The 25,926-nt window shown below is 42.2% G+C and overlaps 1 protein-coding gene across 4 annotated transcripts in view; it reads left to right on the top strand.

Annotated features, from left to right (window-relative positions):
* The window catches only part of LOC103362883 (rho GTPase-activating protein 6), an 82,827-nt gene that overhangs the window by 43,376 nt on the left and 13,525 nt on the right, over positions 1–25,926 (top strand). For 3 of the 4 annotated variants that reach the window (XM_008289397.1, XM_008289398.1, XM_008289399.1), the window contains exons 2-3: positions 19,106–19,265; positions 23,607–23,678. In XM_008289397.1, coding sequence (XP_008287619.1) covers positions 19,106–19,265; positions 23,607–23,678 — 232 coding nt within the window. Of the gene's footprint in view, positions 1–10,829; positions 11,022–19,105; positions 19,266–23,606; positions 23,679–25,926 lie in introns of those variants that run through there. The other variant, XM_008289400.1, reaches the window with a different exon arrangement.

The raw sequence follows: 25,926 nt of genomic DNA on the forward strand, positions 1-25,926 counted from the left end.
AAACCTTGTTTTGTGTTTACAAGTGTTGGCAAATGGTTACAAGTTGCACGCTTTCTAATGCAGATGAAGGATTGGTAGAGGAACGCTGTGTCTTTTGGCGCTTTCAAAAGTGAGAAAGTTGAGTCTTGAGAGGCTTGTAGATGGTGAAACTCCAACTAGACTGGAAGGAAGGAGGTGCCTTTGCTGTGTTTGAAGAGTAAAGAGGCAAGACAAAGGAAGCACTGATGAGATGATTGATTACCCTCCTCCACTATCTGTGTTTGAGCGTCTCTCATCACTGACCAAATAAAAAAATGCTCCATCTTCCTTTAACCAACACTTGTCACACCTGACAGCAGGATGAACCATTTGTCTCCATTTAACTCCTCTTTCGCCACTTTCCTCAACATTTTTTAGAAACTTAAAATTCTCCTTCCACTCCGTTCCTCCTCAATAACACCGAGAGCTTCTTACCTACCGATGTGTGACCTTGTTCTGGTGCACTAGGTGTGTTTGTTTTACTCCCCAGCCACTCCCAGGACAAACAGCTCTGGTAGAAAATAAGCCACAAAGCCTTCAGTCTTATCCTTAATTGAAAAACAGACCGATTAAAGAATGTTTGCGAATGCACGCCTGGGCGTCGCGGCGACTGTCGTGAACAGCTGAGCTCATGCATGCGTGTCTGTGCGTGCGGGTGAATGGCATCAGCGTCATTTCGCAGTTTATTTACATTGATCACAAGCTTTCCAAAGCACACCCTGACCCAGGAGGAGAGCTCAGCAAGAGTGGACATTTTGTTCACAGGAGTGCAGTTTGTAGGAATGCACACAGATCCTGAATGAACTGAAGTCTGTCAATTTTTTTTCCCCCCCAGAGGTCAGCTTCTCATTCTATACTCCCTGCTTGTTGACCTCTTATCATGTGTGTTGACACTCGTGTTCTTGTATATTCATTAACCTGCCGCCTTTTTTTTCCTGCTATTGGATGTGCAGCTCTGCTCCAGAACAGCAGGAAAGCCTAAAAAAAACTTGCCCCCTTTTGCGTTCCACCGCCGTCACTTCTGGCTCGTCATGACAACACCGTCCGTCCCTCGTTTTTCTTTCTACACCCAGTCGGAGAAAGGCACTTGTTTTATTATCAACAGCAAAGGAGGAGTCCGCCTTCCCCAAGACTTGTCTTTTTATGGAGACGGTGGCTGCAAGGGAGAAAACAGAGCGGAGGAAACGCAGAAGAGAAACTTCTGGCAAGATCTGATCCAACTGTTTGTGGAGGCAGATGTGCTTCCAGAGGCTTGAACCCCCCGAGCAAAATATGCGCTCGAGATGTTTTAAGGAGCTTGATTTACTGCTCTTGCCCCTGCTTCCTTCAACCAGTTCATCCAGAGGTGCTTCTTCTGTCTTCGGGCTAAGTTTAGGGAGTTGGTCAGCAGGCGAAAGCGAGCGTGTTTCCTGGCTGTTTGTGCAGCAGCAGCGGGCATGATGTCAATCACCGTGTTGCTGTGTGGAGCGAAGACGTATTACATCACGGTTTGGGAATTTTAAAGGACCATAACAGCATGTTTTCATTGATTCGCCTGCGCCGCAAAAATGGTGTAATGAACTGGAGCTATTTAACCGGGGCTTTATGAGTTATTAGGAGTTTTCATGCTCACAAAGCAGAACTAGATGCGAAATAATAAGAACAGATTGTGCCGTCCCGCCGAGAGATCCCCCGCTTCATGCTTTCAGCACCTCAGACAGCTGTTGCTCCGCGGATGACCCTGGCAACGCAGCCGTGCCAAAATTAGCCAAAGCTGTTAAATCTCAGCAGAATACTTTTCACGGCTCCGCGCATTTTAGCATCGGCGAGTGTGTATTTGCATCACATAGCGATCTGATGAGGGAGAGAGAGTCACGCTCGCAGACTCGGGGCTGCAGTTGAAAAAAAATAAATGCAAAAAAAGTGCCAGAAAATTTCCTGGAAGTTTCATAAAAAAGCCAACAAGTCATAAATGTCAGGCCCGGGTCGCTGTGGAATCACGACATCAAGCGCGGAGTCATCTGTTTTGCTGCTTCGGCGTCCCTCCGGAGGTCAGAGGGGCAAAATGTGTCTGTGAGTGTTTTTGCTCTAACAAGGTACATGTGTGCCTCTCTGAGAAGAAACACTCACGTACCGATCTGTGCCACTGGCTGCTCGACCTCTCGGTGTTGGTATCAAATGACGGAATAATCCACGAGACACACATACAGTGCATCAATGAAGGTGATTTCATTATCGTTCTCATGATGCAGATCTGGCTCAACAGCACACTGTGAAAGTCCTGATGTCACATCTGGGTTAGCAGCTGCTCATATCGACTCCATACAGTGTTTCATTGAAGGGTTTGTGCATCACTGATGGAACACGAATCTGGGATTTGGTTTGCATATAAGACAAACGAGTTTTTATTTGAATTTAATCACTGATGTGGTTTGTTTGCAATAAGGAAACTACATCTTGCATGACTAAAAACTAACATAAATTCCAAAATATGGCAAGTATTTGTCAAATAAAGATTTTAGTTTTAGCTAATTTAAATAGAAATAAAGCCCTGCTCTTTAACAGGGTGTAATCATACAATTTAAAAATTACTGTTTGCAAAAATACAGATTTTTGTAGTTAATATAATTTACAGTTTTGGACAGTTTTTTCAAAATGTGAAGAATTTCTCCTCTGATTTTACTGATATTATCTGTAATGTAACAAAAAGGAAAAGTTCTTAATATACAAAATGATTTTTTTCAAATAACAGCAAATATCTATGAAATAATATTATTTTTTTGGTGGATTTAAATACAGTAGAAATCGTGTAATTTTAGAGTCAAACTTGTAAAAAAAAAGAAATTGTAAAAAAAAAATTATATATCTACATTTTTGATGTGGACATTATTTACCATAGCCTCTTTTTTTTTTTTGCAAATAATGTGTCAATTAATAATATTTTCAATGATTTAACTAGCGAAAAAAATAGTAAAATGGTCATAAATTGTAATTTACACTAACATTATTTCCTATCATTTAACTGTCGGAAGCTAAGATTGTGATCATGAATAATAATATCGTGTTCACGGGGCCATGCTTTGTCTTCGTGATTATCGAAATAGTTCAACAAGTACACGAGCATCCAAGCCCCCTAACCACGATCAAGAATAGTTTTATTTGCCTCCTATAGATGCACCAGCATGGGTCAATACAAAGTTAGAACAAATCCAGAGTGATGATGATGGAGGTTAAATCAACAGTTAGGGAGGGATGTCACTGACTCTCCATTGGAAAGATTGACCTCTGTTTTTCCAACAATATGGATTACTGTGCTTGTGGCACACATATAAGCAGTATAGGGTACAATCAATAACACAGCATGTGCTGATGTTGCGAAAAAACAGCTCACTAAAATGTTTTTACAAGAAGAATCCTCACCTTATCATGACGCCTGTCACAGATTGTCTGATAGCGGCTGGTGTCTACGTGACCTGCCCTCACATTCTCGCCAAATTTGATCATCATTGATGTTGTTTGAGACGCATGTGGAGCAGAAAAACAACAGACAACATACGGAGTCCGACGTACCGATAGAATCAATCAGATTGGCTGACAAACATCCAGCCCGGTGACATCCCAGACGACCGCGACACGTCAGACGGAATGACACAAATTTTTTGCGACGAAAATAACACACACATGTGGTGCGTCAGGAATGCTGAAGTCTCCAGATATGTTGGTGCATTTTACTTGTGTAGTGTGACCCCGGGGTTCAAGGGGGCCTTCTTTCTTTTCTTTCTTTTGCTAAGACTGGATTAGCTGCTCTCAAGGCTGCCACTGGAATGTGAGGATCAACAAGTCCCACACGCCCATTCCATCGTGGCACACTCACTATTTACCTTCCAGCCTATTACTCTCTATTAATATGCCTCCTGCCGCTCCTTCCTCCCTCGTTTTCTCTCTCGCGGCTGAAATTGGATTTCAAGAAAGTAGCGCCTGTGACGTGAGGAGATGAGTGTCTGTTTTTATGCTTTACATCAGTGCGCGGCCTTGTGCGGGGATGAATAAGGAGTCATTGACGTTTGGCTTTACAATTTCTTCCTTGAAATTGTGGAGAGCTGCATGTGTATCGCCCCAGTTCTGCTTATTTACACTTGAAAGAGACTTTGCATTTTGCTTCATGCACGACAAAACTATGAATAAAATTACACTGACTGCAGGTAGTTGAGTCGATGGATGATGTCAGTGTCACTTGTTTCATCAGCGACACTTTCTTGTCTCCATGATGACACTCGCGGCGTTCAGGTCACAAACTTCTCACAACGCAGCCACTGTGTGTCCCTCATACGATGATGTTTCACACGGATAAAAGTCTCGTGTTTGTGGTCAGGAGAAGAACAGAACAAACAGAAAGGTAACGAAAGGTTTTCGGTTTCTTCTTAATCTCCTCACAATCTCGGACAGAGTTTGCCAGACGGTCAAATTTGGACGAGGAAACAAAGTCAGCAGCAAATGTTCCAGGAACCACTATGTCCTGGAGCTGTCATTTCCCATGTCTACAATTTCTGTCATGTTATTTTTTAAATAAAAAAAAGAACAAATGCTGTTTTAAAAAAAGTGTGTCAGTTTTATCTACAGTGGTCATTAGAGGCATGATTTAATTATATTATCTTTTTTTGTTAAAAGGCCACTAATCATGGCTGATCGTTGGTATTTGGACATGTATTTATTTCGAGGATGAAGGCTTTTTAGTTTAGCAAATGTCTTTTTGTTGTTATTATTTTCAGATATGTATCTTTTATATCTATATATAAAAAAAGTGAACTGGGATATTTCTGTTCTCTTTTATTTAAATAGTTCAAGCTCAGGAGTTCAAGGACGGTTGTTTATTTATGTATTGATTTATTTTCCAAGTTAAATAATAATTTTAAAAAACCCAACATTCATGATCTGTACCTGAATATGTGACCTAAAATTTCACATCATTGAAATCTTTCAACAAGCTTGTTGTGAAATAATCGATTTACAAAACTGAAATGAACTAAATATGTACAACTTTACATTTACCAGAAAATTAAAAACCAAAATCTGTGTTGTTTACAGACTTTTCTTATGAAATCCTGTAACAAGCGCGAGTCCGTATTTATGTCAGTTTTGAGAAACAGTTGATGTAAATCTTTATGAACAATTCAAATGATGCATATTTTGCTTCTAACTAACTGTTGCAGTCGATTTTATATTTCAAGTGCACAAAAATGAACTGAAATTTCTAACTTGTGAGGCCGTTGATCTGGAAAATTGCCACTTCATTTGCAATTTTGCAATTTCACGCAACGTTTCGCACTTTAAGCCGACACAGGTAGTCTCTAAAAAGATGAAGGTTAAAGTGTGAATCTAAAATTCACCACTCAGTCTCTTATCTCCTACAAAAAAAAGTTCTCACTTTCACTCAAAGTGTCAGCAAGAGACTGTGGAGCAAATTTGGGCTCATTTAAACCTTGTGGTTCACGCTTTGTTGATCTACTTCCCCAACTCTCACCACTAATCAAGCCTACACTAAACAGAACCCAGCGAGAAACAGACTTTGGTTGGGTTTGGATGGTCTGTCACAGAGCCGTGCCAGTGGGAAGGTGATAAGTAGTTTACTGTGTTCATTAAACACCCCATTAGCACTTATCAGTCTCTGTTTAAAGTGTTCTACACCTCGTCGTTATTGTTAACGCTTTATTGCATTCTTCGCTGGCACACATTCGCACACATGCTTCGGTCGGCCGGAGGTCGGCTGGTGTTTTTCGTGGAAGACAGCGGCACTGTGTTCGCTCGCTTTCCGCTAGGAAATCAATAATAGACCAGGTGACCCGGCGCTGACCTGCGCTACACGTGCACACACACACACACACACGCACATGTAAACACACACACACACACTGTCACATCCAGTGCACACGGGGGAACAAAGCCGGGCAGTGACGGGTGTGGCGAGGGTCTCCAGGAAGTTACACATGGATAAAACTTCCTGGACTGAAACAAGACTGATGGCTCGAAATTGTTGATTTAATTACGTCTGAAGTGTTTTCTGCTGTATGTGATGGTTTATTGTAATTGAATAGCTTAGTTATAGATCATATTTAGTCAGTTTACAGTAATGCAAGTTCAGTTTTACTCAAGGTTCATTGCTTTTCAGGTTTTTTTTCCACTGTTTTTATGGAAAAACATGGATTTTTTAATGAAAAGTGGACAATTTTTGCATGGAGTTTATGTCCTGGTAATCTTCTAATGAGAATTTTCAAGTTGTTTGTTAAGTTATCTAAAAAATGCACTGCTAATGAATTGTTTAAACCATCTTTCTGCCTTGACACATGTTTCAGACTGATTCTCTTGCATACAAAAACAACAAAAAAGATGTTTTTGTTCCTGAAAACAATCCCTTCCTGCCCTATACGACATGCTCGAGCACACCAGCTCACCTCCAACTCTGCTCAAATACTGTAAAACTATTCTATGCTACATGATAGCAAGTAATATCGGAGGAATTCACCCGTATATGTTCAAGCTGGAAACTGAAGAAGAAGAATGATGCAGGAAGCTCCACCCAGCAAGTGGACGGGTTGGTTCTTTAGGTGCATGGCTGCTTATTTGGCTCATGATGATGATGATAGATGGACCCTGATGTTCTCAAACACAAAAACAGCAAAGAGGCAGTGATGTATGATTGCTCTCTGGATAAAAGATAATATTGTTGTTGTTCTAATTGTAAAGTGAATGGTAGTACTGTGTGTAAAACGAGGCAACTGTCCTCCAAGAACCACACGTGATGGAAATGCTCATTAGCTGTGCAGCCATCAGTAGCTCCCGGAGGCTAAAAATCTGCTTTGTCTCAGCCCGGTCGCACATTCCAGTCCAGTCATGGAAGACTCCCGGCCTCCCGTCGGAAAACTGCAAAGTCAGTCCAGACTCCACCCTCCTTCTGCAGGAAGAGCCTCGGGGTGTATAAAGAAAAACGGGGCCCTCAAGTTGTTTGGGGTCAAAGATAAAGCGGAACACACTGATCGCATTGTCACGGGTCGCCGAAAACACAAGAAAACAACGAAGACTTGCGGGCGCGATGAAAGATTGACACACAAGGCTGAACTATTTTGCAGTCTTTGAAGCATGAGGGTTTTTTTTTTTTTTTCTCTATAAATACACAGTAATTCCCCCCTTCTTCTTCTTCACATGTATCATACATGTGCGATCTCCCCAACATATGCTGCGTGCGTAACTCGTGCGCACACGTTGCACTTAAGCCCCGCGTAAACGCTGCCATGTGCCTCGTAAAAGTGACCACAGCCCTGCCTTTTAGCTCTGTCATCTTCATCATCAACATCATCCGGATTGTGAAGGCGCAAACCAGCATGTTATAATCCGCCCCCCAGCTCTTTAACTACCTCGCAGGATTAACCGGCAGGACGAGGAGGGATCTGGCACCCACGTGGAAAATTAAGAGTCTTATGAGGACTTTATTCTGATCCCGCTGGGTTAAATGGTTACGGTGGAAGAAGCACAGAGAGGGGAAACCGGAGGGAATGTGCCGCGCTTGTGTCCGCTCACGTTCGTGCCACCGGTGTGAATATCTAACTATTACCTAATAGGATCAGCCTGTAATCTTTCACACGCTTACATCCATGAAAAACAAACAGCGAGGTGTTAAAGTAAATGCACCCTGATCTGTGAAAATGCTATTTGTCTTTGCACAAGATGCTGGAAACTGCATAACTCGAGAAGATCCTTTTGAAGGACTTATCTTAAATGACAGCTGTAACCCCACTTCCTTAAAAAAAACACATGTATAAGTTTATCTGCTGGAAGCCTTTGGTGAGGAAACCATCTTAGGCAAGGCCCCGATCCATGCTTGCAAAACGGCTCTCTAACTGAAATTTCTGTGTGAAATCGTCGTGAAATTTGACAAGTGGAGAAAAAATGTCAGGCTCTCGACAGGAAAAAAAACCCGAAGTGTTCGGAGGACAGCAGCTGTTACAAAAATGACAGATTAATGACACTAACTGCTTGGAATTGGATATTAATTGCCAGAAATTCTTTATACAATTTATTATGGGCTTTGGCACATGCCTTAAGGCCTCTGGAAAGCATCATAACGTTGTGTGGTTGAGTGAAGTCATCCTTTTCTTTTTTTTTTCAAGCACCATACTGTTCATGTGTCTGTCTGGACAGCAGGAAGCAATGGGACAAAGTCGTCTGGATGTTGTGTAAGGGGCGTGTGTGTGTGCATATTTCACGTATCTGAAAGTTCTCGGCTGCCTCCAAGGTGTTTACAAGGTGTATGCTAATGCGCACCAGGAGGATGCCACCTGAGTAACCGTGGCTGCGAGTGAAAACATCCCAGCATGTGGCCCAAAGCAGAAGGCGAGTTGAATCGGATTCTTGCTCTGCGTCTGAGGCCCGACACGTAGCGGCTTTTTGGCACAGATGCCAGTTCTAATCTCTGAATCTATTTTATAGAACATTCCAGAACTGATGGAGTGACACACTGTGTTTTCTGTGAGTGGTTTCTACGAAGCCAAGCGCATGTGTGTGTGTGTGCATGAGATCCTGTTCTCACGGTGCTGGCATAGAATGCTCAGACTGCAAAAAGTTCGATGGGAACCTAATGCCCACGGGGCTCCTTATGCAACTGTTTTGACTGATTGACTGATAAATTGCACACACACACTCAGGCACACAGTACTGTATATGTAATACATGTCCATGTTAATGGAGGCACGGCGAATTAAACGGTTATCTTCCGTCCTATTTCATAACTAGCTGATATCCAGGTCAGTCTTGAGCTTATCTGGGTATTTGTTGAGTTACTGGGAGGAGATGAAATTGTGCGCGATCCTGAATCAGGGCAAAATTACACACAAAATATTCCTGTGAACCTGAAATGATTAGTCAAATATTAGTTAATCAGCAGCAAATTTGGTAATTGGCAAACATACACCTCTTTTAAGGAAAGGTTTTCTTCATGTTTTATCATGGTTACCTTAATATCTTTGGATCGCAGTCAGTAAAACAAGCTAATTAAACATGTTAAGGTGGACTTTGGAAGCTCATAATGGGAATTTTTTTCACTGTTTTCGAGCATTTTGTTCTCCAAATGATTAAATGAGAAAATATAAGGCAGGATAAATGAGAACATACTGTCCATTAAGCTTGATTTGTGGTTTCTAGGTCTGTGTCTGCAGACAAATGCAAACTTTGAATGTGGTTTCAATCATATGATGATTTTACGTACATGCAGATCTGCGCTGTTCAGTACATTAGTTCATGAGACGCGAAGTATTGATGGAAAAAAAGTATCTTCATTACTTTCGAATGTTGACGTTAAAGTTTGATTAACTGGCAGCGCATCGGATCGTCTGTTAAATCAAACACAGCTCAAGAATCTTTGCCGCAACGTGTAGCAGCTACTCACAGCTCGGACTGCTTGACTCCCAGACATGAAGCGATGCAGCCAATCCAGCAACCACAAGATACACTTTAAGTTGAGCAGCACAGAGCCGCTCAGTCTTGGCCAGACAAGATGCGAATGCCATGAATTGGCCTTTAGCTGCTGTCCTATGGAAAAGAGGAAATGGCTGAGAGAGTCATTGGAGACGGATGTTTTGTTTTTCGCATGCGGTTTATAGGTTTCTGTCCAAGTTCTAATCCAAGGCAACGTTACTTGCATTAAAGTTGCAGTACCTACAGGGCTCTACTGTCCTGTTTTGGTGTCATTTTCACCTCCGTAATGATTATTTTAATATTTAGTAAGATTTGCAGGACGTATCCAGTGTGCAACAGTATGTTTAACCAAGAAAAAAGGCTGCTGGGAAGCCAGTGAGGGATCATGCTCTTGTGACAAGACTTGTTGCGAGCTTGATTTTGAATTTTTATTATTTTTTCCCCTAAGGACTCTTAAAAAAAGGTGCTATATAACTAAAGTTTAGTATAATATTATTGTTTATCATCTGATGGGAGACATTTTTTCTCAATCCTAGAAGCAATTTGAAAGCAATTTTCCCAAAAAAGCTTGACATCCATTAGGACTAAATTAGTCTGCAATTCATTAAAGCACAATTAGCATTTGCTTGTTCGATAACACTCATCTCTTGAGCAATAATCACCCAGAGACTTGGGTTTTCATCGCAAATCATCCTTCCATTTCTGCACCATGACGACTATCATGCTCACTTTTGGTGGTCGAAAGCCTGCACTTGTCATTGGCTCGGTTCTGTTTGGCAGTGGTTGGGTTACCGCTGAGTTGTGACCTTAATTTGAGTTTCACATCACTCGATAGCACACATGAAAGCCTGGAGGAACTCCCAGAAACACACACACACACATGCATGCATGCAGGGTCAAGGACTGAGCGCCGACCATCTCTGTCCCTCATTCTACAATCGCTTCGCCTCAGTTCAAGCCTACGCTGCCATTTTCTCCACTTATTTATGCTAAAAACACACTTGATCCTGCACCCCGAATGCTTCGCTCTCCACACTGGATTAGCAATGATTAACCAGCTTTATTAGCTCAGCCGGCTTGTCTGGTTGGGAGGAGAATTTACCGACTTGTATACAGTTGAGATTACACGCACTGAGATTACACACATTCCTTGGATAGGGCTGCATTTGTGTCAGTGTTTGTGTGTCCCAACGAGGACACTGGAGGAAGAAATACTGGCAGGAAAGACAAGGTGAAGTGAAAGTAATGGGTAGAGGATGCACAAGTTGGGGGACACAACTTTATATACTGTACATTGTTTCAATTAACAGCCTCTACTGAAAGATTAAGGAAGTTGAAAAGTTGCCCGAGAGCCAAAATATAAGGAACTGCAACCGTTAAACAGAGAGCGACAAAAATGTAGATTATGAAACCTCCCCTTTACTAAAATTGTGACATCGCATATGGAAGAAAGTGCAGCGAGGACATGAAGCAGAGCTACTCTTGGACCACTCCGAGCAATATGAAGGTTTCCCAACATGCCTCGCAAACAAATTAACGGTTTGCAAGTCAAAGTAGGGGTGAGTACCAATTCTTCACATTTAAAGAGCAGCTGCACAATACCTGTAACTATCACGGTATCATTTAAGGCATTCCTCAGCGCGCGGTGAACTATTACGGACGTTTAAATGTGCAGCTTCGCGCTTGAGCTTTCGCCTCCCACAACGCTCAGAAAGAAGACAAAAACAAGTTGTAATTTTGGCAAGAATTGAGGGATACGGTTTCAAGCATGTGTTCGGAATCCAATTCCCTCAAGTGCAAAAAGCACACATAAATGTTTGAATACTTTGGGGTTATTATGCATAAGTTTCCATGTTGCAAACAGGAGTATAATGTCTCCAACATAAGCCAGTCTGCCAGTGACAGCTGATAGAGAAATACCCTGACAGCTTTCTGGATGCAATCTGCGGTCGCTCTGCCATCCACAGATTTGCTTTGATACAATACCGCAAATTACCTCAACTTCTCCCTCTCAGCTGCGGTTGTTGAGACAATACCTGATTTCCTTTTGCTTTTTTTTTTTTTGCAGCTTACGCAACCATTACGCAAGACCCCCAAGTCTTCAAGGTCGGTCCTCATTATAGCTGCGGGCCTTTCATATTAATCTGTCTTTAAAATGTTTGAAGTTCGCCCGAGGCTTTAGATGTGCTTGCCAATGATTGGAGAAAGGAGGGGTGGTGGTGGTGGTGGTAGATATTTGGAGCACACCCTCCAAGTTGCTCATTCTTGTGCCGGAGCCAGCCAGGCCTCATTAAATGCAAAGGCAGACACACAAAAACAATATGCAGTGAAAGCTGATACCCCAAAAAGCTTTTGAGTTAATCACAGCCAGAAAAATGAATCAATTTGTGCTCATTGAGTCAACTAATAAAACGGGTGCTTTAACAGCATCGTATAGTAAAAAGTGTGATATGTGATTGATTTTTGCTGGAAAGGATACAGATGTTATGATTCTAGGACTTAAAATCTAAGCGAAATTGGCAAAAGCATGAGCAGCCACACCAGCATGGGGAGCTTCAGCCTTCCAATGCACACCTTTATTAGTCATCCACACCTTCCCAGGTATGGAGAATTAGAAAAATTAAGTCCATGCACCACCCAAAGACGAACTCAGTGTGTGAGTGTAACAAATTCTGTAAAGTAAACCAAACCGTGCGTCATTGGAAGACACTGTGTAAAATCAAGAGCATTAAGCCAACATAAAAATAGTTTGGACAGCTGCACTCGGCCAAGTTTTGCATTTCGGTTCCTTTTAGAAAATAAGACAAAGTATCGCTGCAACCCGCTGAGTCAAACGTGGCTGATGTTTCGAGGATGTGATTCTCAGAGGAAAAAAGCTGGACAGATTGTCCTCCTCTGCGTGCTGGAAAAAAAAAAAAAAAGAAAGAAGGGAACTGTCTTAAAGTTGTGCAACGTTGCTAATTTGTGAGCACATTTTGTTCTCTTCTGGGTTTTTTTTTTTTACGGTGGTGTATTTTATTACAGGACATTCCGCTATATGCCACATAAGTTCAACTTTGCATGAAACAATGGGTCAAATTCTCGCAATTGCAATTTCATGTGCTCTATTCAGGAACGTAATCCTCATGATAAATACGTCCTTTTCAAATCACTGCTTCCTTCCATCCACCGCTGTGGCGTGAATGCCAAAATTGATCAAAACAGAGTTTTCTGGTTCTTTGAATGGACCGTTTGTGTGGAAAAAGGAGGCTTTCTGTTGTTGATGTCTAACTTTCTGCATTTTTTTGCAACAGGTTTGAATCACTTTTGATCACATGGTTCCTTTTACACCAGTATTCACTACTAGACTTCAGCTATTATCTCCCTTTTGACCTTATTTAACCTTATAACTCAACTCAAGTGATATTGAAGCCATTGCACCATTCTCTTTGTCTGCTGATGAGTCACCGGGACAATAGTGACACATGTCAGAGCTCAATGTGGCATCGTCAGATTTTACAGATCTCCCATGATTTTTAATTTGAATTTCACCTTTTTAACCCCAAAATCCAGGGACAGGTTGAAAAAAGGTATCTTATATTTTTAGAAAATCGCCAAAATTCCACTATTTATTCAAGCTGGAAACTGTAAAAACAACAAGAATTTATGTTGTTTATTAAATTCTCATTGCCTTAGAATTCTTCTGCGACATATTTTGGAAAAATGAACCAACTCTACACCTAAAATTCATCAAAATTCTTTACTGTCCATTAATTGTTTTAAAATTTACCAAAAATAAACTGTATGCACGAACAAAAATCTGCAAAAATAAACAAATTCTACTCTCAGCGATGCAACCACGAAGCCACGACTGAATCAGCTGTGACCAGCAGTGATGCAACAAGAATTCAGAAACCTTTCTGCCAAACTAGGCTGAACTGCAGGCTGTGTTAGCAAATAGGAGGCAAGAATGAAAACAAATTTCAAATGCGCATCGTAACACATCTGTCATAAGTAGAGTCAGAATTTCCTTTCCAGTTTCGGTAACACCTACATTTTTTGTAAAATATTTATTCGAAATAGGTTTAACTTTAGTTTTTTTTTTCTTATTTTATTTTATAATTTGTTCCATTATGACTGTGAGATGATGCACAAAACATATTCTTGAGTTCTTTCTACTTGTAGTCACAGTTGTTTCCATAGAGGTGCAGGATTAGGGTGAAAAATGAGCCCAGAAACTGTTTTGGGTTCAGAAGGTTACCAATCCTCACATCTAAGAAGCTGGATGGAAGATTAGCTTGACATTTGTCCTCATAAACAAGTTACTATCAAAACCATTCATTTCTCCATTCATTTCCTGATCGTTTCCAGCGATGAATAGCGTGAATGATTCCTCTTCCAACTGCGTACAGACACAAATCACAGCAGCTGACCCTCTCTTTGCACTGGAATGGATGGTATGATAATCGCATTTACAACCGTAGCAGGTTGTTTTCGTCACTTGAATACTCCATCTGCATGACCTCCCACAGTCAAGGCTGATAACCTCACATTTAACAACTCATGATAAGCCTGATAGCGCCGAATTACTTGCGCGTCGGGGTTATGCAACGCAGGAATCCATAATTCGGCGGTTACTTTTTGCCTCAGGCGGCATCAAAACTTTTGAAAACGCCCACTAACTTTTAGCATGCGACAGGTACATGTGCAAACGCGCACACACACACACACATCCACACTAACAGGCTGACAAGCTATAGGGTGGGCAGTAATTACAAGCAGATGTGAACCTTGAGGAGGTTCCAGGTCAGCGAAAGCAATGTATTACATGCATGCATGAAGCCAACCTGTAAAAGACAAAAAAAAAAAAGAAGAGGAAGAAAAAAAAAAAGAAGTGCTGAAAAATACTTGTGCATTCCTCTAGTTCAGTGTTGTGGCACAGAAACTCTGCTCAAGGGTCATTGAAAGCCAGCTGCAACGTTAAAGGGAAAGAAAACAAACCAGAAGTACAAAAAGTTTTGAATGTTCTTCAGTGTTGTTGTCTTCACCCTAAGTGATCTTCCGGCTCTCTGGTGCCTTCCTGCAGTATCACCACACAACATCCTTTTGTAGTCGCTGATACAACGGGGGTTTGCCAATATGCGTGTGCACATTGTTGTGATGGTGATAGTAAAGACAGATACTGGAGTGTTTTCTCATTTTTATCGCTCTCATCAATCGCCAATCTGAGAGCAGACAAACAGCGAGTGTTGGTCCAAGGTTGCAGCCTCATACTCCACTCGATATCGATAATTATTGCTTATTTTTATTGACCCAAGTTAAATCAGTTAACCCACAGAGGCATCTCCACGCGCCCCAACGTCAACTTTTAAAGCAGGCTGCTCGGCTTAGGTGAAGTAGTGAGGCACACGGGGTGGTGTGTTTTTAAACTGAGAAGCCTATCTCAACCACGGATTTCTGCGAAGAGGAGATCTGTGATTTCAGATGGGGCTGATGAGAGGCCCAGGTGGCTGCAGATTAGTGCCCCTTAGGAGACCTGCACGGAGGCCACAAGGAAGAAGGGTTAAAGGTTCAGTTATCAAAGATATGATTGGCCATTTATGCAACAGGGCGGAAACAGCAGGGAGGCTGGGGTTTGTTCATGCAACCAAGCTTTTTTCATTATTGGTTTACATCTAATGTATTTAAGTGAAACTATTGAGCATTCTGTCGAACAATATTGTTATTGTGTCGGTACATATTGGTGTTGTCTTATTGGTTTCCAGTTTCATAGGAGACCACTTAGCCATATGCACATCAAGCATCCAGTCAATAGCCATGCCAGCAGGTCTGTGAGCGAATGAGATCAATGTTGGCATGCTGACACGCTCACAACATGCTGATGGTGAGCAGGCATATATACAGTGGTCTTCATCATAGTTTAGCATTAATGTTCACATTTGCTGATTAGCACAAAAGTATAGCTGTGGTTAAAGGGAATGGAGAGAATGAGCATTCCAGCTATCAATTACATTTTCTTAGCCATGGTGGACCTAATTTTTCCCACAACACTATCGTAGCGTGAGTAATATCGCTCCACTAGAATCGGAACAAAGGTTGAATTGGTGTGATTCTTTTTGCAGCAGCACAAAAATAAAGCGTTGTACTGTCTGACACACAGGCTCTCTTCATGCACAAAACTCACTGGAGTCTTGCAAGATTTCCTCTCCGTGTTAATTTCTCAAAGCAGTGGATTAAAGGCTTTGTAACATGAGACGGGGGATTTGTCATTGTCTCCATTTGCAGCCTTATGGTGCCGTAATAAGGACGTTTCCAACAACGCTCGGGGGGGCATGTGTGTGCATACATTGCTTTGATGACACACGCGGTCACATGAGTGTGGTAGATGAGGAACCAATAACAACAACAACGGTTTTTGTCAATGTTGTTGCCACGGCGCTTCGGGCAAAGAGCGGTCATGCTGATGTCTCTCTGGTATATGGAATATTGAGCGACGGAGGGGAGGCGGAGGGGGGGGAGTCAACATGTTGTTTATTATCGAGTGCATTGTATCACGGTGCTGTCAAGGACACAAATGATCCGGAGAGGCTTTAATTTTTGTTTTAAATGCCACGACCCGTACATGTGTGTTTCTATTGTTTCTGTTTTCCGCCTCATAGCAACAAGTGTCCCTCTGCTTTCGTGTGTCTGTGTGTCTTCCAGGTGAGTTACCATAGTAATATTTCCCTCACTTCCTGGCCCCTTTTGATTTCTGTATGTATGCGTTGCCACGGAAACTGACTTTTTTTTTTTTTTTTTTTGCCTGTGGCTTTTTTTTTGTGTGTGTGTGGCGTTTGTCCCTTTTGTCTGAAATAGAGCAGAAACCACATGCTGCAGTGGCCTGTATGTCCAAATGGCATTAGTCATCTAACTGCACGGTGCCAGTCCAGTCAGCCAAATGATTAAGCTTTCCAGCGTAGCATCTGTCACATGCGAGCGCAAAAACAAAAGCAGCGATGGCGACGGCGCACCATTCGCCGGATCCTTAGCAGGAGCTTTGCATTAAGGCTTTACATAATATTTTACATAACATATGCATCCCAGCGAGCTTAAATAAGTCTCAACACCATTTGCTAAACGTCACCCTCTAAACATGTTTAAGGATTTGGACTGCAGATTTGTCTCTCTACACACTATTTAAACATTTTTTTTTACTTGAGCATTCCTAACATGCTGAGATCTGAGATAATGGATGCTTTGGCTTGAAGTTATTGTGGCTTCACGTCGGCGGGGGGGGCAGTAAATGTCTGAATGCATGGATTTTAAATGTGATTTATGGTCCAGTAGCATGTCATCCCATTAACCTCAGTGACTCTATGTATAATATAAGGTACCTCGGCTGTGATGATATCATGCGTGTGTGCGCTTTGCAGGTCATTAGCTCCACTTATATGTATGTGTATATAATAGTCGCTCTTTATCAGTTCCTGCACTTTTCCTTTAAATTCCACCATAAACACAAAATGACTTTCCGGCTTATTTGCGTCTAGTCCAGTCCTCAGATGTCTGCAAACTTGGCCGATCACCTCAAAAATGGATCCAGAATCAGTGTTTTTTTTTGCTCTATGAAGTGAAGAGCTAATGTGGAAAAGCAGCTGCACTTTCCACATATTTTGCCTCATATTGAAATTTTTCTTTGAGGTCTTTTTCCGAAGGCTTAATTAGCCTTGTTTTAAGTTATTTTTGTGCTTCTCCCTGTTGACAGAGGCTTCGGTGCAGGGCAGGGCCGGAGCTAGCCATAAAGAAAATAGATTTTTTAGTGACATGTATGGAGTTGAGTCATTATGATGCATAATGGCTGTTTTATAGACTGATGTCAGTATTTTTACACTGAAATGTTACCACTTTTGCTCTAAAATAGTGACTGTTGTTGCTTTTTCCAGAGTAGAGAAGACAAAAAAACCTGCATTTACACAAAATCTAAAGAGCACACTCTGTAAATGAACTGTTTAAATGAATTCTAATGTTCAAAAACACTAATATTTTTTAACCTGCTGTTCATTTGAAGCAGTGCTTTCCACAAAACCCCTTCGCTTTACAGTCCACTGATAATTTCAGTGTGTGAAACTGCAAAAATCACGCGTGCAACAGCTTTGGTTTGCACAAAATCTATCTTGATTGATGGCCAGGACAGTAGTGAGACATTACCCAGAGCAATGAGGCTGGATTTTTATGTGCAATCTTATCTTCTGCCCAAGTAGATGACAAAAACCAAATACATGTTTAATAAAAAAGGATTAGAACTGATCCTCGGATGAACGTTTGAGGGAATAAATTGCAGATGTGGTGTACATTTTTGACCCCTAGAAACAGACATAAACTGTCTTTTTTTAATCGTTTTGAATCCCTGCAGGTCACACAGGCGTTCACCTCACTGTTACTAGCGTCCAGCAGTGACACCAGGATTTAGTCTTACCCCCCCACCTCCATCCATCGCTTGTCTGTCAGCATTCCACAGGTTTCATAGGTTGACACTTAAGAACCGAAGCTCATCCATCCACTTCAGAAATCCCGCTGGGCGGAACCAGCTCGAGCGAGCAGAGGCCTCTTATTTAACTTCTCCAACTGTTTGTCTTTTTCTTTTTGCGTGCGTGTGTGTGTGTGTGCGCGTCCCGTCAAGCTGCGTGTGAGGTCAAGCGGGAGCCAAAAGGGTTCCCTCAGTCGGCGATAAGGAATGGCACACACTGGCGCGCACACATAAAAATACAACCAGAATGCTGCGTTAAAGGGGGGGGAGCGGTGTGCGACTTGCTTCGTTGGACTCGTGACCGGCTCACGCACACGCTCAGGTGGCTCTGCAGGTTGCCTGTGTTCACATTGTGTGTTTTCTCTTCCGTGGTAGAATGACTGGATTGAGTCGGGTCGAATAACAAGACAGTGGGAGGGATGGCTTCAAGAAAATATTGTTGATAGAGGCCCGAATCTTTCAAACTACGCCCATTCAAGAGATGAAGTTTTTAAGGCATAAACATAGATTTAAAATGCTTTTTCTCTTCAGCAGAACAAAAAAAAAGAGCACATAAACACAGACACATTAGAGCACACTTGTAAGCCCTCTGTCTGGATAAGGCATTAGATAAATTGCAGAGATGTCTCCTCTCCTCCTCGTCTCTCTCTTTCTTAACCTCTCCCTCTTCCTGACCTCTTCTCTCAGTAGACACAGAGGAATGCATGACCAGAGATTCAGATGACTCAAATGTTCATCAATGCCGTCTCCGGGTTTTCCAGCGATTCGTTGCTATCCACTAACTTGATCGCAGCTCAAGTAAAAATGCGAGATTGCTTTCTGTCTCTGTACGAGCAACATCTCCTCCTCCACGTATGCAACATGCTCCTAATGCTTTATGGCTTATGTATGGCGAGCATATTGCAGATCCATCAGTGTAATGTTTGAAGGGGGAGGTTCTTGAAAAACATGTCCTCAGTTGCTCCTTTGAGAAAAAACAGAACTTTTTCCCCCCCGAGGCACATGTTATCTGCGTCTATGAATGCTTCTTTTCCTACATTAAATAGTGAAAGCTACTAAAATTATAATGCAAACCTAATATATTGCACAGTATAAAGGCAGTTCTATGTTCTGATAGTCTTATCTTCCTCCTTGATTTAATATCCTTTCCCCTCCCAGGGTGACTTCACCTGGAGCAGCCTGTCGGGGCGGAGCGTCCGTCTGATGCCAGTTGCCATCCAGAGCCTGTCGGAGCTGGAGAGGGCCAGGCTTCAAGAAGTAGCCTACACCCGTTTACACCAAGACTACGATCTGGGATGCCAGATAACCATGCCAAAAGGTGTGTGGGGTTTTTACACAAATTGCAGACCTGAGTTTAACACTGTTGCATAATTTTTATGCCCCGGATGGGTGGGATTTACTGCTCCAGATAACATCAAGTTTTCAAGACCCTGACATTTACACGACTGTAAACTGGGACAAAATGTGTCTGTTATTTACTCCGGAACTCCTCTTGTGTTGCTACTCATGCTTCACCCAGGTTTGCTGTGTAAGCCTGCGCAGATACTTTCAAGTGTCCCATAAAGTTAAGCAAACTTTCCAGCCTCTGACCACATCCTCTTGTCATCCCTCAGGCGTCTTCAAGGGAAGTCATGTTTGGGGAAGTTGTGACAACACATGGATTTAGATGTAAACCGCACTTCACATAGGGATCGGGTGCTTCCTGTTGGACGCGGTATCTGTTGACCTCCCCTCCTTCACAGCGACACGCGACTCCCTTTCCGCTGCAGCTCAGGCCGAGCGCGCTCACTCCACCAGTCACGACTATTAAAAAGTCCTACACTTTGCAGGAAGCACGCTATATTTGTCCTTGTGGCCCCGTCTGCAAACTGTGTTTACGCTTGTAAACCAAATAATTAAGCAAATAAGCTTTTGGAAAATGACAAAATTAGACAAATTAATCCACATCTAGCCCACATGGGCAGAGCCCCGCAGTGAAGCTGCTGGAGTTGGTGGTTTTCCACTGGGCTCGCCCATGCTAAAAATGTCAGGGTTTATAGATAGAAGAGAAAATATACATAGTCCCACTCAATTTAAAGCAAAGAAGTGGGCAAAATATGACAAATTAATAGCCTTCATAGTTTTGGGTGAGTGCGAACACGGTGCACTAAAAACCAGTATATGAAAAAAATGGGACTTCTTTAGAGTAAAATTCAGGTTTCATGCGACTTGAGTAGTATTTTTGTAGATGTTCTCCTGGGACACAGGCAATCAATTCCTCTGGGATCAGAAAAGTCCCTCTTCAACCAGTGATTAAACCCCTAGACACTAATTTATATGCATCAAAGCTACATATTTAGATTTTTTTCCCCATGAAAACAATCCTTTCCTGCCTTGAAATGACTTCATTTACCTCTGGAATGTGAACATCTATGACGTCCCTGCCCATTTCTCTATCCATATCTCCGCGACAGGTTGCAGCTCGAGCACACCAGCTCACTGACAGCTCTGCTCCAACACTGTAAAACTCATCTACGCCACATATGGCAAGTCGTAGTATTGGAGGAAGTCTGCAGAAATGGAAAACCTACTCTGTTGTAATGATACAGAAAAGCTTCACCCTGCAAGTTGCCAAGATTGGTTCCTTAAGTTTGTTATGGATGAAACCATGGAACAATCTGTATTTTTAGGACTGTCATCGGTTCACTGCAGTTTTGAGGTGGAAAAGCTCAGCCGCGGTGTTGTCTGTTTATTTTAGTGTCTCCCAGCGTATAAAAAGAGCACAGGGATGTCGTACTACCAGCTGCAGAAGCGATATTATCCTAATTTTAATCCAAGTAACATCCAAAAGCACTCGATTCTACTTCGTCCCCAATGCATCTCAAAGACATTCTTCATCAGAATGTCATTCAAACTCAGCATTCCCAATTTGTAATGCAAAACTACATTTTTAATTCCCCGCTTATCTCCTATCTGCTTTGTGCAAACACAGCCAGCAGTTCAGCCAAATGGTCCCTGAATGTCTGCGAAAGTGAGATTAGATGCTTTATTTTTGGATTTTTTTTTTGTAAATAAGACAATAACAATAGAAACATTTGGATAAAATACTACAATTTTAAGTGTAGGCTGAGGAAACTGAGGAAAGTTGCATTTTTGCACTTGACAAATGTCATTGTGATGATTTTTTAAAAACAGAACATGTCTTTCAACCTCAGTGGCTGCTATTTTGCTGACCTGTGACTCCAAAAAATGATCCTCTCTAAAAATTTTCATACAATCTAAAAGTGTTTCCTTCTCAGATTAATTTATTTGAATGATCTTCTTTTAAAAAGAGCCCTGTCATGGTTAAATTATCTGATAGAACAACAAAAATCTGAAAGAAAAAGGCGCAGAAATGTACTTTGTTTTTTGCTTTTTTATCCTGTTAATTATATCACAGTATCAGATTGGTCTAATGACGCCTTTAGGTGTCCAAACCTCCACATTCGCAGCCATTGGTTTAGATCATTCGGCTCAACTGTTGGCTTGTTTTCACCGTTTACTTCCTCGACCCTTCAGATTTGGTTACAGCACCGTTCCTCTGCTTCCAGATCCCTGCAGTTTCTCCCAACAGCCAAAACTTTGACCCAAATAGTAATGAACCAGAGTTTTACTTGAACTGTCTGCATAAGATGACGTCTTGCTATTAGAATAGTCGGTCCGTGCCCGGGCAGCATTTGTTCCGCTGCACTGTATTGCAGTGGAATGGGTGCCATAGCAGCAGAATAGTGCAGCCAGTGGATTATCCAGGGCCTTGCATTCCTGCTGAAGGTTAAACCTCTCCCCACCATGATTTAATACGTACTTGTGTGTGTTGCTTATGAATTCCAGAGCCCCTGACGGCCGCCATGTGCTAGCGAGAGAAATATTTCAACTGTGTAAGAGTGTGTGTGTGTGTGTGTGTGTGTGTGTGTGTGTGTGTGTGTTGCTATTTCAGCTCTGCTAATGTGTGTTTTTCAGGCCCGCTGTTTCTAATATTTAGCTGAGTGCCAGGGGTCATGTTTCTAGTGTTTCTTCAAGAACCAAAAGCAGATTAAAGAAAGGCAGAGTCGAGAAAGACAAAGAGGGATGGGACGAGGGTGTGACGAGAAAGAAAAAAAAAAAAAGAAAAAAAGCGGCAAAGGTTCATCAGACAGTTTCACAACTGGTTGGGAGTTGAACTGGGGAGTGTGGAGGTTTGGGGGATTTCCGTACGGCTTTAGGAGCCATCTGTCAAAAATCCAAACCATTTCCTATCTCTGCTTCTCCTTGCTCACTCTTGCTGCCCTCGGTCTCCATCACAACATCTGCTTTCTTTCTCCTCGTATCTCGCACCCCATCCTCGCCGTTTCCCACCTATTTTTCCTCCGTAATATTTCACTTCTTCTCCAGCACTCTCAGCTTTAAAAAGACACACACATTTCTCATACATCACTGCAGTGGTTATAAATTGATTCTTGAAGAACAGCAGCTTGTTCAGATTTGTCAGAGATGGTCGGACACATGGAGGAGGAGGAGGAGGGGAGGGGAAGAAACTCAACCTGCTCCCTGACGTAAGCTGCTAACGCTACCATCGAGTGCGTTGCGGGAGCTGGATGAAATTCCCCCCCAACCCCACGAGTGACTCATTCGATACAGCTGAAGGGAACATCTGGGGTTCAAACCGAGGTTGTTAAACCAACAGATCAAGGCTCCCGAACAAGTCCAGAAAGATCTGATGTGTAAAAAAAAAAAAAGTGTTGGTTTTGGAGACCAACAAAACAAATAGCGGAGTGACAGAATGATAACATTAAAAAGTTGCTGAGGTTTCCATGAGCTGACATCCTGGCGCGAGATGCAGGATTCCGAGACTTGAAAGTTTGCGTGTGCCACAGTTTCCACAGTTTCCTGATCATTAATCAGCACATTCAGGAGTCATTCATCAAGTTGACAGCTGACAAAGTGGTGTCCTCCTTTCAGAGCATTCCAGTCCGATACTTGGATGTAATGCACTCATGTACCCATAAATATCCTTATTCAGAACACCTAATGTGATTGTTTGCCTCTGCTGTTTTTTCTTTTGTGGGAATTACAGCACATCAGATGTATTTGTAGTATGCAAAGTGCACTAATTCCCTTCTAAACCGAGGCTCTCAGTGGGGGTTTACAATAATTATTTGGCTCCGAGCGCTTCATGTACATTGAGAGACTTCTTTCTGTTTCTTATTATCCGTTCATTACATCGCAGTCATTTCATTAACATTTAATCAGTCGGGTTGATGCTAAGATGCGCAAATCCAGAAGGTATTTGTCAAGAAACCAGGCCAGAAATGTCTATAGCTGCCCATGTATGGCATTGCAAAGTGTAATATTCACCAAGTAGTAGAATTCCAACACATATCGGCCAGTTCAGACAAACAGTATAAGCGGCTGAATGTGTTCTGAAAGGATTTTTTTGTGCTGCCTACTACCCCGGCTGACCCCGTCTGACAGCTCTGTTAACTGGATTTAAGTTCACGGACAGCGTTCCCCCGTGGTTAATTTACGTCTGCATTCCTGACATAAGCTTATTAAATATAATAAGCCAGATAAGATACAGCAGATATGGGAACCATTTGTTTCAGATGATTTATTTACTTGTTTTTTTTCTTCTTCTTCTTCTCTTCTCTCCCCTCTGGCACAGATGGACAGAAGAGGAAAAAGTCACTGAGGAGGAAGTTGGACTCTCTAGCAAAAGAGAAGAGTAAAGACAAAGGTATGCCGAGTTGTTTTTCATGTGCACGGTTTCGCCACTTCACAGGGATTTCTCTCTCCGTCTGTTCTCGCTGCCACATCTCTCTCCATCTCCTGCCAGCGAGACAGAGGACCAGTCTGTGGTCTACGGCCCTCCGGCAGGTGAACAGCGAGGTTATAAAAACACAGTTTCTGTTTACTGGGCTTCAACAGTTTATATTTAGCTGAAGTGGAGGGACTCTTGCTATGAGAAGCACACTCTGAAAAGGACGTTCCTCAAAGACGCTTCAATGAAAAGAGAACATAAAATAAAAGGAGATTTTCTTATCAGACTAGTGAGTGCGGCTGCTTATGGCTCTATCGTACAAAGAAGGTACACACACACACACACATCCAAATAGTTTCTGATAGGCTGCCATGCTTTAACCGCTACTGATTTTGCAGAGCTTGCAATGTTGTGCCACAAGATTTTAAGGCTATTTAAAGCCAATGAGAAAAGCACAAAGGCCAAACTAGCATGGAACCTACCCAGAGAGAAGGATCTAATAATCCACATTATGGGAAACGGAAGATCCAGAGATTTTGGAGCTTATAGTTATCGACAAGTTGCTAAGTCTCTTTCAAGAGAGTAGGTGAGAGGACATCAGACAATGATCTGTCACTCAAAGCCTATAATTGTGCACAACTTGAAGTTTTAATACAAAGCAATGGGGTCATTTTTATTTTAAAAAATGAAGAAACTAACTGTAGACCAACACTGCTTTTTGTACGAGGCTCTAAACAGGTTTACTTCTGCTGTAAAGTTTGTTATTTTAACATGGTGGTCTATGGAGATTGACTCACTTTTAGAGCCAGCCTCAAGTGGCCAACGGAGGAACTGCAATGGTGCAAACTCACATATTGCGTATACATTTTTGTGCTCGCATTTTATTTGCTGTTAGATTCTAACTGTAGATTGATGTCGAGTAGTTGGTTGGAAAAGTTGTTTGTGAGCAGATAAGAAGTCAGTTAAAGTTAGCAACATGTTGTTGAGATGTTTTAAAAAAGAAAATACAACACATCTGGTGCACACACATGCAAACGAAAAGCATACAAGAAACTCAACAAACTCAACCCTAGCTGCATAAATAAAAGGCCATACTGCATTGCATAGCTGAGAGATATAAAACAGCCGGCATGCATCCATCTGTAATCACTAATGAAGGCTTTTGTCAGTGCTATGTCCTCTTTTCATGCACTGATTTGGATTGGAATGATGGCACGCCTTCTACGCTACAGCTGTGCAGCCTGCAAATACTACACATGCTTTAACCGGCAGCGTGTTGTTGATGACAGCTGTTAATACATTGTGCGGTTACATGCGATCTCCAGCCTATGAGAAAAACAATCATGTTGTTATCCGGCCGTCCCTTTAAGTTTTACATAAAGCTGAGAATGTAAACTGAGAGTGTACGTAGGTGGGTTCTTCCTCCACTGCATGCCTGTGTTTACTCCTACAGAGCACAGAAGGCTCTACCTGTGGCCTTAACTGCAAAAGGATTCTGAGTTTAATTTTCTCCTGGGGTCCGTAAATACCAGCCCCTGTATTTCACTTTGAAGCGGGCTTAGCCTTTTCTCTGCAAGAGGGACACAAAAAGAACAGTAAAATGCTGGCTGCTGCGGTGATCTGAGCCGTGCATGTGTTGTGACCGAGCCCCGGCCAAACTTTATTTGCAAAAACGGATGAATAGCTGCTATAATCTGCTTTGCTAAAGGCTGAGTTTTTACCTCAGATGGTGTTAAGCAAGCCGTCAGTTATAACACAGATTTACTAATTGGGCATAAGGACCTTTTGGCACCTTGGTGCTGTGAGGTGAGCTCCACCCATTTGTGCAAAAAAAAAGAAAAACAAGAATTATTTCCTGAGGCTGTGAGATGATTTCTCCACCGACCGAGAGCACATCGAAGTAATGTAAACATGGACGTAAATGAGAAAACCGAGCGCTGAAACCTGTTGTTCCTAAGGCACCGCAGGCCTGGAAAATGTAGATTTATGAAAATCTGACATTGTGGTCGGGTTGTCGACGCGTCTGTGAAATACTGTTTCAGACATACATGCGTGTGTTGTGTGTGTGTGTGCGTGGCTGAGGTTGTGTGTGCGGGTTATGTAAGCCCTGTTAACGCTGCGAGGCCGCGGAGCAAATTCGTTGTGTCACAGCGTTAGTGGTCATGTTGTTCATAAACCACAGCCCTTCACTTGTGGTTGTGGAATGCATTTTGCTTTTCTCTCT

The sequence above is a fragment of the Stegastes partitus genome, unplaced genomic scaffold (assembly GCF_000690725.1).
Source record: "Stegastes partitus isolate 25-593 unplaced genomic scaffold, Stegastes_partitus-1.0.2 Scaffold613, whole genome shotgun sequence".
NCBI lineage: Eukaryota > Metazoa > Chordata > Actinopteri > Pomacentridae > Stegastes > Stegastes partitus.